Genomic DNA, 16,389 nt, shown 5'->3' with positions numbered 1-16,389 from the left:
CTCAGAAAGGACAACCTTAAATTTTTATGGAAATAGATCATGTTTATTTTAATTTCTGTATGTGAGCTGAAGTACATTTGTTTCTTTCTGACTTCAGCAATGACTTACCTGAGGAATTCCACTAAATAACTCTGATAGTGCAGAACATGAAGATAAACTGTGTCAGTATTAAAGGAGGTGGTATCTCTGTCCTGTTCTAAAAGTGATTCTGGTGAATCCGTTTTTGCAACTGATGCTTTGATAATATTCCTAATCAAGTGCTAATGGTAATGGCAAGAGGCATGAACATGTAAATACTATAAACATAGTGGTTGTTACACTTCACTGTTTCTGATTTTCTGTGTTTCCTAAACACCTTCTAATTCCTGTTTTCAAACTACAATTACAAATCTTTCCCAGACACCCCACAGCTTTGCTTTGCTTTTTTGCTTTTTTTAAAGTGACACCCACCTTCATAACTCTGTGCAAGATTATGTCGGATGATGTTCACTGGCTGATCAGGAAGGTTTTTGGATGGTGACTGGCTGTTGGGTACCAAGGAGTTGGCATAATGCCACTGGCATTCTCCATTTGTCTGCAGCGTACTCAAGAAAAATCGAGCCACTTCACAAGGTGCTCCTTGAGACTGCCCAAACTTTGAAGGCAGCATTTGCTTTTTGCTACTGAAGACATGAGAATCTACAGGGAAGTGTCCATAATGGTAAGAGAAAGGCAAGCTATATGACGGGGCATATAAAAGTTCACTGTTTTCTGAATGGAAGTTTTGTTCTTGAATGGTGGCAGCGTTCACTGCAGGGCTGGATCGCCAGTTTCCCACCTGGCTGCATTCCAGTTTGTCTGTTTGGAATGAGCTGTATTGCTGGGGGAAAGAAAAAAAAAGGGAGGGGAAGAGAGTTAAATGACTAACTTTTATATGAAACCGCATAACGTATCATACAGGAGCCCAAAGCTGGACCTCCTTGAACTGCGATCTCACTGGCTAAAGGGACTGGCTTACCAGTGCATTTGAAGTTCCTTGTCTTCACGATAACTTTACCTTCACTTAACATGCAAACAAAAAACTATTTTGTCATCCTAATGTTAAGGGTTTATTTGATAATTTTGGCTGTTGGATTTTAGCTAGTACATTTAGGCAGTTGTAAATACCAGAGGGCAGAAGTTTGTCGCAAAGCACTGGAAGTCACTGATAAATGGAGTAGCAGACCATGAATATGATTTTGCATATGGTGGCATGTCAAGCTATAGAATGGTAGCAACATAAAATCTGTCCTTTGCATCAGCTTCTATCACAATGATTTTCTCTTCCCACGCTCTCCCACCCTCCTCTCCAGACTCCAAATGCTTTTTGGGCTCTCACTGTTTTGAACGCTAGCTGCATTCACTGCTGTTCTAAGGTAATAGTAGCCCCTTCCAGCAATATTCGTTGCAAAGTCTCAGAATGTCTCATGGTGGGTGTCAGTCTCACCAGCCCAGTTTTATGGACAATCTCCATAGTTTCCTTTCACGTCTGGTTCTAGCTCACCCAGTGACAGTGAGAGATATTCCAAATCCCACTCCAGTGCTCTGTTTGCTAGGATTAATTCTTATGATGCATTCTCCAGCATAAGGAAACTGCTAATACCTATGTGACATTAAGAACTCTGCATATCAACAGTAAATGAAATGCGTTCTACACCAGCGCAGATTTTCACAACACAGCTATTCTTAGTACATGTTTTTCTTCTTTTTACCAAGAAAGCACATTGTTTTTGAAGTACTTTACATACTCCAAATCCGAAAGTTTTTGTGTTTGCATCACTCGCCGGAGTTGGTTTGTACTACTTGTGCTGTCCGCCCCAAGAACAAAAGGGTATAATTGTATTCCGGCCTACAAGGGAGTTCCTGTGGCAGAGCATACTGTAGTCAGTTTTACAGTAAGTTCAGTTCTGGATGAACTTCAGTTCTCTGTCCTGTCCCAAGCACTCTACCACAACAATTGGTAAGTAAATATTGCTGAAAAAGATACCTGTTGTGGGTAAGGCGTTGTTCTGAGTTTTGCCTTCATTTTATTACTTTTGGGTTTTACTATTTTCCTTGTTTCCTGCGAGGTAGATACTGAGTTTCTGCATGAAAACTGTGACTTAGAAATGGTAACCTGGTCCAGTGACAACTGAAGTTCCTTATACTCAATATCTCTGCAAAAGAACAGTCCAATAAATTACATACTCAAACATACCACAAATCCAAAATATATGTTTGAAAATACATGTCAGCTTTCACAGTGTTTTCATTTTCATTCTTCCAGGATTTTCACTGACTCTGCAGTGCGAGTCGGGGGATGTCAGCAGGCAGTGGACTTTATGGTGTGACCCCTGTCCCCACACAAGTCCATCACAAACGTTCCACTGGGAACCGCATTAACATCTTTGTACTAAATGTGCCCACTGTCTGAACCCAAGCTGTGCCAACTTCTTCTCAGCCATCCGTGGCACCCTGCAGCTTGGAATCACAGCCGTGTCAGCTGATACAAAGACACAGCTCAATGCATCTGGCTGCTCCTCAATCGAGATTGGTCTCTGCTCTGGCTCTCACAATTAGCCCCGAGGAAAGGAAAAGGAGCGATGTTCCTCTCCTGTCAGCACAGTGTGCTTGTAACTAGACCACAGGAGCTGCAATGTTGATTTTCTGACAATCTCTAGACTTTCATTTCTGCTGTGTTCTGTTCAGTTTTATCTGCCCCACAGACAGGGCAGCGTTTTATATAAAAGAGGCTAAAAAACAAATCAGGAATAGACTGTGGATCATATTTTGAAACATTAATTGATACAGTTCTGATGATTAAATGGTCTCCTCTGGTTTTATCAGTAGCAACAGTGGAGCATATTTTTGAAAGGATGACTAGAAAAAAACCTAATTCTCTCTCAATTCCTATCTAGAACTAATTTCCATCACTTTTTGATGGTGAATAACCTGGAAGTAAATTCAACTCAAGAATATGCTGTTATATCCCTGACACAGTTTCCTCCTTTTTACTCAGATCACTTGCCCCAGCTCATGGGACTCAAGCAGGTTGCAGGGCTGAGTCTTTCCCTCATGCTGCTGGCTCTCACATCTGTACAGGAATGAGGGCAGCATTAGCCAGTGTGTCTAGGGCTGAGTACCTACTTCAAGTAGTTTAAGGAAACACCCTATGGTTTCTCAACTCATACACTTTAACTCCCCAAAGTCAGGTATCAGAGACAACGTTGTAATACGCAAACACACATGATCCTACCACACTCATCATGCAAACACATCTTGCGTTCAAGCCAGATAAGAAATGGACCAGTCTAGACAAAAGAGTGTATAGGTCCCTGCTTTTTTACACTATTCAACACAAGGGACGCCCACTATCCCTGTTTTTCTTTTCCCCCACAGATATGCCTCAGTCACAGTCTGTTTCACTATTGCTTATCCCTTTTATTCAATATAGATGTCTGTCTCTCTCAGGTTTATATCAAGATAGGAATTTTGTAACACCTTCGTGACTTGAACCAAAATTCATAAACTGCAGGTCCAAAGCACTGTACATTCACCAGCTCAGCAGGAGCTACTTGCCATTGTGAGAATGTAGTTTTGCCCTGAGTATCCATGCAACCCAAGGCAAGTGAGGGAATCCTCGGTGATTCACCTGTCCCTGAAAGGAGTAACACTTTCTACCATGTCTCTGTCTTGCAAACTGACACTGTGACCTCTGCTGGGTAGCAGTAGCTTTCACTGTGCCTGGACAGCCCCAGCACAGTTCTGATGCTAATTACAGAACTGGGGTTCACATCTAGCGCAAATGGCTACAAGTGGTATTACATTCAAGCATATGGTGTATGAGGTAATCGTCAGGAATACTAGCTCTTTTTAGCTCAACATAAGTAAAAGAGGGAGGATATGAGGAGAGAAAAGTGGCTGTAACATGCACCACAGAATGATACTGGAAGACACAAGTAAAGCAAACGTAAAGGACTTAATTAGTAATGAATCAATTACTGATAACAGGCAAAATGAATCAATTACTGATAACATGTAATGGTACAAAATATTTTGACTTACGTAAGGACATAATTGACACTCACTATGCAGTGAGGCCGTGATGAACGGCTGTTATGAACAATAGTAGCATAGCTCTGTACCCAAACCCAGCCTCCATGCTTGGACAGTAGTCGATAGTACTTGGTTGTGACTTGGCCTTTCACCAACACTGTGAATACAACACAAAAAAAACATTTCACATCGCTTGGACTTGTGACCACTTCCTGGAGAGATTTATTTGCAAGGCAGGGACTTTTCTCCCTCCTCCCCCTCCCTTAAACCTCCTTCTCCTGCCAAATTTTAAATAGCTCCCCTGCAAAGGTATCTGTCCTGCCCCTTTACATAGTTTCACAAGGTCTCATTATTGTTTACAAATACTATGTTGCAAACTATTAAGGTTTGTCTTCCTTCTTTTCCAGTTCACCCTGCTCTCTTATGCTTACATTCTGCAAAAACACTTACTGTTTGTAATCTTCTAACTGAAAAAGAAAAGTTCAAGGCAGCAAAAGTATTTTGAAGCAGACACAACTAGCTTGAATTTTTCCCGTATATTTGGAAGCACTTTTGTCATTCATAGCTTGCTAGATTATCATGTATTTTGCAATGTATTTTATGCTATGATGCTTTTTCCTCTGTAAGCTCTATGTTTTGAAGGTTGATTTAAAAGGGGAAAATTAAAATGCTATTTGGTTCTTAAGCACACAAATAAAGACAAGGCCAGAGAGGTGAATCAGTTATCTCATGGATTTCACTAGAAATGTAATCCTCTATATACCAGTTTGGATTCTGTGAACAAAGAAGTTTTGGATAAGGCTATGCTATAATAGGAGTTGTGGAGCATCTCTAAATATTTCATCTAGCCACAAATATTTCTGGTTCAGTGCCAAGCATTTATCTAATGATTCACTAAAAGATAATACCCAGCCTTCGAAGGTGGTTCTCTTGTGTGACCCTGAAGCATTCCTCCAGGAAACTCCATCTTCTTACTCTTCTATACAATCAGTTATTTATTTTAAATTAGAAAATAAGGGACTGAGCTTGCTACACAAACTATGATGTCCAAAAAAAGTGATCAATAGCAGCAATTCCTTTATATAATACATGATTAAGAAATGGAATTACTGCTTGCAAATTAGGGCTTGTGCTAGACTGAACTTAGTAGCAAAGCTCACTGTAATTTTGTTCTCTCATTGTACGTGCTTGGTGCAAAAGCAGATACATAGTAAGGAAATCGAACAACAGCTTTCTCTTTCAGCCAAATCCAGTAGAGCAAATGACCACTTGAAACGAAAATATATGGCCTTATAATTAGTATCCATAGAAGATTTTTCTGATGGGGGGGCAACCCATGTTAAATTGGGAACTAAAGAGTGCATAACCTTTGGGGGTTTGTTTACTGTTTGGTAATTAACTATATGGCTATCAGTCATCACTGGGGTTGGCTTTTTTTTGTTCAGTTGTTACTTGGGGGTGTAAGGGTTTGTAATTTCAATAGTAATCAGAGACCACAATAATGTGAATAATGTCAATAGCCCAATGTAAGACTGACAGAAATAAAACAGCAAGAGTTCTTGTTCTTGCTAAAAGGTCCTCTAAGCCTGTAGGATATAGGTCATCTCTCTAGACTCCTTACTCTCCTATCCATCTGTGCACGTCACAACATATTTAAACTTTTCTTTGAATCCAGTTAATCTCCCTAAGAAAATCAGGCTTTTACAAAATGACTATAGACAGGTCTTTCTGGAAGTGTCAGTTCTCCTTCCATTACAGGATATGATATCCATTTGTTCAGAAAGCAACAAGATAAACAACAACATCTTGCAGGACGTTCAAAAACCCATCCTCACTGACACCAAGCCACTACTATTTAGAGTTTGAAGTCTCTCTTAGATACCAGCTTTTTGCCTCATACTTGCTGGTGTCCTTTTTCATGCCCACATTTCTACATAGAGTACTCTGTGGGGTGGAGGTGTGCATATGTACAGGTATTTAAGAAAATCATGAGAAAATCATGTAAGTATGTAAACACACCTACAAAATATAAAGGCATGTGTACTCTTTAAGTGCAATATATTGCTCCAAGGTAAAGGTCTTATAGCTGCTACTCAAAAATTCAATGCAACAATGCCAAATAAGTCTATTGTAAAAATATTTGTTAATAATCATCTATATGCCATGGAATCACTATGTTTCTTGGTGTTCTATAATCCAAATGGTCCAGTCCTAGGAAATGATGCTTGCATTTTGGCCTAGATCATCTAACAGATATTTTTTGTAATGGGGTCTAGGCTTTTCAGAACTAAGTCTTCATGCTAGTTTAATGGTCAGGTGTTCCTTGAATTCAAAATGCCTTGCTACTCAGTCTTCCAAAGTAGAAATTAATGCTGTGATAGATTGCTAGCTATAACAAAGTTCTTCGTGTGCTTTGGGACTAGTTTTGACTTTCTCTCTCACTGATTTTTTTGAAATCCCTGTTTTAGCTCTCCAGTTAAGACAGTATTTTAAAAGATGTGAAAACCACTGAGGACTACAGTGTTCAGCTTTCCTTCCTAATTATATGGATAAACCAATATTTCTCCTGGGACAGGGGAGGACTCCATGTCTCCTGCGTTTTTAGCAATCTGGGGAAAGTCTGACCTTGGCTAGGGGACAGTAGCTGCGCTTCCGATACAGTAAATGAGGTCAATTTCCATTTGGCTCTTTGTTAAATTGCCCTGTTTGATGCTGATTGGGAAACCTCAGAAATGGGAGTGAGGTAAATCCATTACCAAGACGATCTGTGCAGGCTCAGACTTCTTGGTGGCCTCCGCTGCAGTCAAATGGGGAGGATTCAGTGGCTTTAGCCTTGGCTCTTAGATGTGCCATTTGTAACTGGGTGTTCCGCTGTTGTGGTTCCCTCCTGGTTTAGCAGGCAAGCTGAAAAAGGCACTGGGCTGACTGGGCTGGTCCTTCTGGTCTGTCATAGATGGCTATTTTAAAAGGCTCCAGCAGGCTCATGGGCATGTGGCTGGGAGTTCCTAGCCTGCACTTAAGGATACCACTAAGAGAAATGGACTTCTTGGTTCCACACTCATAGCAGTTATTGTTTTAGCTTCCCTGGTGCACACAACCTGGCATGTCATCGGTCCAGCCCTCAAGCAGCGTGGTCAGTGGATGGTGCCCTAGCAGGCTCTGCAGTTCTTTTGCCCTCTTAAAAAGTAGTGCAGCTCTGCCAGAAGGCTTGATTGCTGGGGGAGCAAAAGTAGACTCAATGCCACAGACAGAGTGTAAACTGTGCTCTGCTATAAGATAGGTTCTATAAATACATAGCTTGACTTCCAGGAAGCAGCAAAACTGTTTGTGATGACATCAGCTGGGGCTGGGGCTTGCCTTGCCAAGGCACAGGGATGTGACTCTTGTAAAAGGTTGTGGGAAGAGCAGTGATGTTACAACATGTGGGATGCACAAAATCCTCCTCACAGAGAGATGATGGTACAAATGAAGTGATTTCTCTGAGGCCGGAAAAATATTTTGTCTGTACTGAAACAGAGGAATGTTTTGTCTGTACTGGAACAGCTTCTCTATCCTGTCTTTTAGAATGCAAGATCCTTAGGCAGGGACTCATTATTTGTGTGGCCACCCTTCCCCAGTTGCAGAGCAAACACTGTGTATATTGATGGTGCTATAGAAATAAAGAACACTAGTTCAAACGCCAGAAGCTTTTTCATATAGCTGGAAGCTAATCAAATGTTTAAAACAGGAAACACTGTTTGCTGCCAGCACACCTTAGGCAAATATTCACATCTACATTTTTCTCATAGTCTGATGTTCTTGTTATATCCCTTCTAACTTGTTCTCCTCACTGTTTCCATTGTTTTGTTCCCTGTGCTGCCTAACTTAAAGTTCAGTTGCTTTAGGTCTTCAGTTTGGGAATTTTTTTTTCCTCTTTGAAAAAGCAATTGGTTACCCTAGTTTAGGGTTGCCATTTTTTTTTCTTTTCTTTCTTTTTTTTTCTTAATACCTTTATTAGGTGTAAGATGTTTCTCTCCAGATTTCTTCATCAGATGACACTTAATCATCAGATTGCTTTATAGAATGGTACGTCAAACTTGCCAGCCTTTTACAGTTCATGTTCCTAAGACATTTACTGATGGATGGTGGGGGAGTTATAACAGTGCTCCTCAGAGGAAGTTTGTACACTTTACATCTGTTTTAATAATTCCTATTACTTGGTATTCTAACCATGATTCTGCACTGTTCCCTCTGTTGCCCAAGCATTAGCCATTATTTTTTGCTTCTTGGCATTTATTTGCTTTGAAACTTTCATAAATTTCTATGCATATGTCTCACATTTTTCTTCTGGTTTTAAACTTTACAATAATTTATCTTTGTAATTCAGATACAGTATCTAGAGAACTGCTTTTAGTTATTCTGTTTGGGTAGGGGTTTTTTTTCGGAGGGGGGGGTTGGTGTTTAATTCAGTAAGCATGATTTGTCTCTTTATTTAAAACTCCAGTCATACATAGATCAAACTGGCAGCCAAAGTACAAGTCTTCTACCACGCACACAGAATTATCCATCACTCTGCTCTAAAATGGAAAACTGTTTTCCAGAGCTGATTGTGGCTATAATGGTATCATCTCTATACTGGTTGACGCAAGTATTTCAAATAGTCTTGTGAAAATAATGAGTGATATTTTTTACAGGTCAACAGTCACATCCAGATGCAGATATTAACACTACAAAGAGGATACCCCCAACAGGACATTACCACGTACCCTGATCATTCTAGTTTTTAGTTTGCAATGGCCCAGAGTATTCAATGGTGTTTTGGTAAATACAAACTTGCTGTAAAGATCAGCTTCTCCTTTCCCAAGTGTAGCACACACTGCCATCAACAGATTTTGGCATTTGGAATTTCAGCACTGACTTGCCAAATACAGTTACAACCTCCTTTATATTCCAGATCCTCATGAATAGCACATATTAAGGTGAAGAACCAACTACTTTCTCCTGCAGGAAGCCTAAGAGAAGGATTTGACTCTGGCTGCTTTCAGCCCACAGAAGCAATCTGGAAAAAAATTCACTGACATTGGTTTTTGGATGTCATCTTTGCATCGTATGGGCTGCGGCAGACTGAGCCAAGTCCAGAGTTCAGCTATTCCCTCAATTTGCTTCTCAAATTAATGTGCTACTGAATGAACTACTTCCCAAATCCAGATGTTTGAAGATATGATTAGTGTCTCTGTTGGCAGATGGAGAATTATTAAATGTGTAATTTTTTTTCCTGACACACCATTCTCCAAACCTCATCCACATGCTATTAATGAACATTCATCTAAGGATTTTTTGGGTTTGCATTCACTTCAAACATAGGATGATTATTACTAACATATTTCAGAGGAATGGGGAGCTGTTGCGTAATTTTTCTTTTAATGACAGAGGCTAGTAAAGTTCAGATTTTCCCCTCTCACTCACTCACTTGCTCTTTTGGGTTTTTTCCTTCAAGAGTTCACCACCCAGAATCAAGTCCAAATTTTCCAAAGAGCCTAGATCCTTTAACTAGAAAGATAAAAGTGGCCAGATATGTTTTTTTCAGAAGCACAGCATATTGGGTACCAAACTAATGGTTTCCTTAAGTGATAGCCAAGCACTTTTGAATATCTAGCTTCAGTCAAGATTTGGAAACCTTTCTCTACTTTCCAGCATAGTGCTTGTTGTCTGCAAAATTTCTCACTCTACTTAATAAACTTCAGTCTAGCATTCTTTTTACTTACACAGGTGATGAGCATATCGTAAATGGAACACATCACAGCCATGAACATGGTGGTAGAGGGTTTTTTCTATCAGATCTTGGGGCTCATATCCAGTTAATTCAGTCACCCTGGAAAAGGAAGATTCCATAATAAGCAAAATCTCTGGGAATATTCAGTTTCATTAACCTAACATTTTATTGTGCCAACAAATCAGGTGCCTAAAAACTGCAGGACAAAATGTTAGTTTTGGAAACAGAATCCTCATCTTTATAAGAAAATAAACCCTCTCAACCCAGCCAAAGCAAGGTGCAGCTATTCCCTGGCCAGCCTTACACACAGGCGGGAAAAAGAGTTCCTTTACTTATTTCCACTTTGGGCTTTTGCCACTGCTGTGCATGATCCTTTGCACAAAGATCCAGTTGAGGAGCCATTCATGAAACAATAAAACTACTCTTGTGGACGGCTGACACATTTTCATTTGCTTTTGCAAACATACAAGTGTAGCATGTATGTCAGTCCATAGAAGCTGTGATCATGGTCTATAAATAAATTCAGGCTAACGCCTAACAGAAGAAGGAAGCAGGAGTTTACTCCAGCTGAGAATGTGGAAAGACAAGGAGCTATGAAGATCAGAAGCTAAGAAAAGGAAGGCTGAAGCTAGACATCCTCACATGATGAGGAGTAGAATAATGGAACAAATTTGAAACAGCAGCATCTCTGCAGATGTTAAAGAACCAGACTACGCTGGTCAGACTTACACTGGGTGAGACCTGAAGAGTCAAACTTTATGGTTCAAAATGGACTTTTGTCTATTTAGCATAGTTGCTTGAGAACAAAAATCCTTAAAGTACATTGTGCAACTCAGCCATAATGTAGCTTGTTTACCTAGTGTTGCTGGGGGTGTTTTGCACTCTACTGGGCTTTCTTCACCTAAAAAGGCAGAACAGAGGTACCATACAAAGGCATGTCTACATTAACAAGCAACACAGTCCATTAGCAAGTGATGTGTAGAGTAAAATTGTTACTGCTGAGGATCTACTTCTGCAGCAGCAGATGCATCTGCGTATTTTAATTTCGGGACTGTTACTGGGGACTAGCTCTAGTCTAGGCCTGGGCACTGAAAGCTTTATAATAGTTGGAGTGCGTTAGACATGCTCTTGGAGGTTGTCCTCTAGTTTAGATTCATCCAGAAGGAACCCAGTTCACATGCCTAAGGCCTCTTCATGACATGAACTGCAGTGCAATGAGTGGGGATGGTCAGGACATTAACTTCAAAAGGATGCTTCTGGTCTGAACTGAAACACTAATGAGGATACACTGTATCAAAGAATAAGACAGTAGTATCTACAAAAATGAATACAGGGGTCTCAAGCAGCATGTGTCATTGGAGGGTTGCAGATAATGTAAACTTTGATTACTTTTTTTTTCTTTTGTAACTATTATGCATCTTCTTTACCCTTACCCTAATGCTAAGCAATCATGTAGACCCCACAGAGACTGGGGACTTTACATTCTGGTTGAGAGGGAGCATTGGGTGGTGGGATACTTCTGAAGGAAATCAGAAAAACAAGCAAACAAAAAAATGCCTTCAAGGTCTGATTTATTATAAATGCAGTACAAATACATCCATACCTCCCTAGCTATGCCTTCATCTGGGAAACTCTTGAATGCCTTTGCCTCAGTCAGGGACTGCCAACGCGGAGTGAGCACATGTACTCTCTTTCTGCAGGAGGATATGTGAATATATGCATGCGCTTCTCCTTTGCAGTGTGTGCTGTCCCTCCTGGCTTACAATTCTAGAGGCCCAAATTCTCACTTAAGCCTATCAGCATGGTGAAATACTGGTGAAAGATCCTGTTCAGGTTTCAATGCTCCTTCTGACTTCAGTGCAATTAAAACAAGGGTGGCAGTTTCATCCTGCTGACTTAATTAGTGAGTACAGAAACAGCTAATCCAAAACCAAACAAAATGCCACAAACCTAAGCCAGGTGTTAATTTTTCTGGAGGTGCAGCCTCACTTTGAAGCTGGTCTTCCCATGGGCCAAAAAAACCATCATTAACAGTTATGAGGACAACCAAACTTTTGAAAAGTTTGAACCTGGACATAAATTCAGCTGCTTGTCTTCCTTAACACAAAACCAACCCCTCAATAAGCCACTGTAGGGAGCCTGGGCTCTGAAAATTGTTCTTTGCATGTGACAGGGCACACTGAAGGAAACAGACCATGCCCCAGTGATCAGTTCTGCCCTCTGGAGTTCTTTAAAGCCATTGCAAATGATGTAGAAATGAATGCATAGGCTGCGCCACAAAAATCAGAAGCAGCAGATCACTTTGGAGGGAAGTAACAGTCTCCTTTTCCCAGTGACCTTGATAACTGAACTCTTGCATGTTTTACATTGTATCGTGTCTAAAAAGGCTTATTTAACTGCTCCTTCCCATGGCTTTCATACTGGCCTGTCTGCTGTGACTGTTACCTCTAAAGATCTAGCAACACTTTTCCTTGTATGGCTATCAGAAGGAAGCCTGAAAACAGTTTTGTCTTATTCCTAATATGTCCCTGCTCTAGGCAAATATAATTTGGTTTGCTCAGCTAGGAGAGCAAAGGGCTTTGGGAATACTTAATACCCCTGATTGTCCTGTGTGTGGATGACACCCATCTGCTCTTTGGTAAACACAGCTACGCAACAGTACTGGTTCTATCTGTGCTCCTGTCAGCACCTCTGGTTATACTGTCTCCTTTGAAGACACTTATGTCTCCAGGCAATTCCTCTTAGGCACATCATTTCCTTTTATCCACATGCAAAGACATGTTGCTAAACCCCTTGTGCTTCTTTGTAGCTGTTACATTAAGTAAAGCATGCCAAAAAAAAAAAAGGAAGGATTCCAGAAATAACTAGTTCTTTGTATTTTAGCAGCTGATGGCCCGCTATCTCATTGACTTAGCATGGAGAAAGAGCATGTTCTTGCATATTTGACCTGCCATGCAAAACCTCCCCACTGTCTTGGATACAGACTCTTTTTCACTGCTGCACATGAATATCATTTCTGCTTCTTGCAAATCCAGCATGCCAGGAAAATGAGAGAGTATGTGACATACTGCTCCACATGCAGGGATTTCTGAAGAATGATCATCTTGTCAATAGTCAAACCTGTTATATTGCCTGGGAATTGGGCTTTTCCCCTCAACGTATCTTGAACTGCACTGTACAAAGTATCATTGTATACTAAAAGATACCATGTTTCAAAAAGAGAGGAATGAATTATTTCACAACTTCAGTTCTGGTTTTGTGCTCTTCTTTTCTTAGGTGGTATGTGAGCTGTATCAGCTAAGAGTAGAGGCAGGGTTCTTTTCAGCAATAGCTGTTTTCCCAAGTTTTGTTTAAGAAGGCTGTGTTTTCATGTAGTAGCCAACTGAATTCATTTTCATTCTAACAACCCCATTAGTAGGGTTGGTTTCATTGTTAAGGCATTACACTAAAGTGCAGAAGACTATGTTTTCTTACTACCCTGTCAAAAGCTTTCTGGATGACCTCAGCGAGTGATTTGACCTCAGTGTTTCAGTTGTGGTGTTTTTACATTATGAATGATGGTACATCCTTATTCCTTTTGCTAGCTTTGTATGTTAAAATTTATGTCCTTTTAGGTAAAAATGTATTACTGCTCATTTGCCAGTTACTCACAGCAAGAAGGCTTTAGTTGAGTCTCTGCAACTGTAAGTAACTATAGGTTAAATTGTACAGGCTCTTATATGTTGACGTTCAAGACAAAGTATGGCCTATCCAGCTATCTGAAGGGCTTTGAAGACCCATATGGTCTCTGTGTTCAGATCTATTTTGGACTGCTTTATTTTTTCATGGATATTTTGATCTGTTTGTTTGGAAACCACTGTAGCTTATGATAACACTTGACTTTGAAAACATTTTATGCTAGAAATGAAATAGCTGCTTACCTGGAATCTAGGAATATTAATTTTAAGTCCAAACTTGCTCTGAACATAAACATGTTACTGTGAAGTTTGATCTCAGTGATTGCACTGGGAGGTAAAGATTGACCTACAGCCACCAGTCCAACGATTTGGTAACAGGAATCATACAAAGACATATCTAGCATATACTGCCGTATCTTCAAATAGCCACTGCAATGGATCACCTGGCATGAGAAGAAAACACACTCAATATCTGATGGCAATGGAAGAGGCTGCAAGTCAGCTGACCACCCAGTTTCAATGAGGTTATAAAGCAATACACCCTTATAACACTTAAATACTCACACTTAAATAATAACAGACACATAGTCTGTTAAGGCTTCAGAAGTGTGGTTAATGTATAAATGGAGATTAAAACACAATAAATGCAGGTTTTGTGTTTACTGCCAACATCATTACTCCAGTATTAAAGCATATGCTCTTTGGGGACTATCTAGACTGCTTTCTAGGTAATACTTCAAACTCTCTTTGATATAGATTTCTTGTAGATACAGACAGAATTCCTGTTCATTAATCAAAAAATCTGGAAGTTGCTTTTTTAAATGACTCTCCCTCTCACACATGCACAGAGGTATATATAAACATTTACATTTTAATGAGTTATTATTCTGATGAAAAACAGACACTTTAAAAATGCAGTGGAGATTAACGCATCACATTTATAAAGATTAACTGCTGTATATGTAAATGCACTAGAAATTGGTTTTAAGTTCTCCAGTCAAGATCAGATGACATTCTTTTGACATGTGACCAAGCCCAGGGTCTTGAGACCAGATTTCTGAATCCCCATATACAATTCCTAATCACAGGAGTGATAACTTCAGTGTTAGACTGTAAAAATTCACAATGTCAGCTAAACAGGGGGGAAGATTGTAACCTGGGGACTATTCCAGAAGATAAAATGTATTTAATGTAGTGCTGGTGTTTAGAAATCATTTATGCTCCTGTCAATTTTCTAGTCCAAACAGCAGGCATACTACACATCCTTCAGCTTAATTTCTGTATTTATTTGACTTTTAACTGTGTTCAATGGAAAGGAATTAATTTCCACTGTATTTAATACTCCTGAACAACCTACTAAACAGTCACCTATAAATAGGCTCCTCCTGTATAACCTGCCTTCCTCCTCTCCAATCACCAAGTGATTAGTATGTTTAGCAAAAGTATAGTAGCAAGCAAAACTTATTTAAGATCTCTCAGCAGATCCTATTAATTCCCATATTATTTGATTCATGAGTTTTTCCTGCACTTCAGCTAATCAGGTGATATTTTCAAAATTATTAAGTCCTGACTCTAAGTACAGTCAAAGAGAATAAATTTAGAGCAACATCTCTCTAGATGAATACATCCTTAAATGTTTCACTGTGTAAACTTTTAATAGAGAGCAAAAGAAGAAAGAAGGTGATCCCTCTGATTAGCAGTGAGAAATGGGGGGGGGGGGGGGAACATATAGAGATACCACCATACAAGCTCTACTCTTTTACCTGATTTCAAATTCAGCTTTGGGACAGAATCATTTTTGCTGGGAAGCAGCTGAGCAAACAGGGGTCCATGTAACAAAGTATTATCAGTCTAACCAGGTAGACAGCAGTGCAAATAGACAGATATATGTCTGGACCTTGAACATATTCCTTAAAAGAGCTCTGCTTCTCTTGCATGCTTTTCTTTTTGTTTTTGAATGACTCAGACAAAATGAATCCTCACCAGACTGCATGTGAAGTACCCTTCTCTCCTGGTGCTTAAGTGATAGAATTATACTATGTACCTCAAAGAGCAGCAAATGCACACTATAAAGCTGAAAATAAGAACTACCTGAATCGCAGGTGTTATTATAGAATCTCAGCACTTGCTGTGGCTTCTGATTTCATGTAATAAATAGAAAATTGATACAAACTATAAGATCTATAAAAAGACTTGGTGGTTTAATACAATTCCACCCAAATGATTGTTTAGGGTAACAGTACAGTCTCATTAATGTTGAGGTAATTCTGGTCAGGCCAATGAGGTGACTTGTGTAACTGTGAGGCTGCTCAGCTGGAGCACGGTAACACCGAGGCAGAGGGATGTGGGAAGACTTCCAGATTCTTGTGTCTGGGTTCCTGCCTCACCTGCCTTCAGTTCCATAGGGGAATAAGACCTAGCTCTGTGGTCTCCTTGCACCTCCGTGGCTGTGCTCCAGCCAATTCCCCAATCTGGAAGATCAGAGATGAGGATATGGGAATGTGCCACAAAGCAAACTCCAACTCACTGTGGGAGAATCTAGACTTGCATTACTAAGGGAATCTGCAATCAGCAGTGGCATTTTTTGCATCTGTTATGATTCTTTCCTTCACAGACTTTGCTTTCAGCTACACATACGTAAAAAACCCTAAATAAATACACTGGTCACTTGTTGAATACTTGGGGGGGTGGGGAAGCTTATATACATTACCTTGTAGCCACTGCATGTCAGTCCTGCATTCCTCTTGGCTAGGACACACTTCATTCTCAGGAAAAATGATCTCTCAATTTCATATTCTGAAAGCATAAACCACACTGCTTATTTACTGCTGAAGATTTCAAAAATGTCCATAACATTGCCTTTCATGATTTAACAGATGTGTTTATGTCTCAGCCTTAGGCAGCAAT

General features: G+C 39.9%; 1 protein-coding gene across 1 annotated transcript in view; it reads right to left on the bottom strand.

Moving 5' to 3' along the window:
• The window catches only part of SIM2 (SIM bHLH transcription factor 2), a 59,018-nt gene that overhangs the window by 7,230 nt on the left and 35,399 nt on the right, over positions 1-16,389 (bottom strand). Inside the window, exons 5-10 of the mRNA XM_072846546.1 lie at positions 16,193-16,278; positions 13,726-13,925; positions 9,798-9,904; positions 4,063-4,210; positions 2,006-2,174; positions 451-859 (exon numbers count right to left, since the gene is read on the bottom strand). Of these exons, the coding sequence (XP_072702647.1) occupies positions 451-859; positions 2,006-2,174; positions 4,063-4,210; positions 9,798-9,904; positions 13,726-13,925; positions 16,193-16,278 (1,119 nt within the window). The remainder of the gene's footprint in view (positions 1-450; positions 860-2,005; positions 2,175-4,062; positions 4,211-9,797; positions 9,905-13,725; positions 13,926-16,192; positions 16,279-16,389) is intronic.

The sequence above is a fragment of the Ciconia boyciana genome, chromosome 1 (genome assembly GCF_034638445.1).
Source record: "Ciconia boyciana chromosome 1, ASM3463844v1, whole genome shotgun sequence".
Lineage (NCBI taxonomy): Eukaryota > Metazoa > Chordata > Aves > Ciconiiformes > Ciconiidae > Ciconia > Ciconia boyciana.
This window is presented reverse-complemented; position numbering and strand designations above follow the sequence as displayed.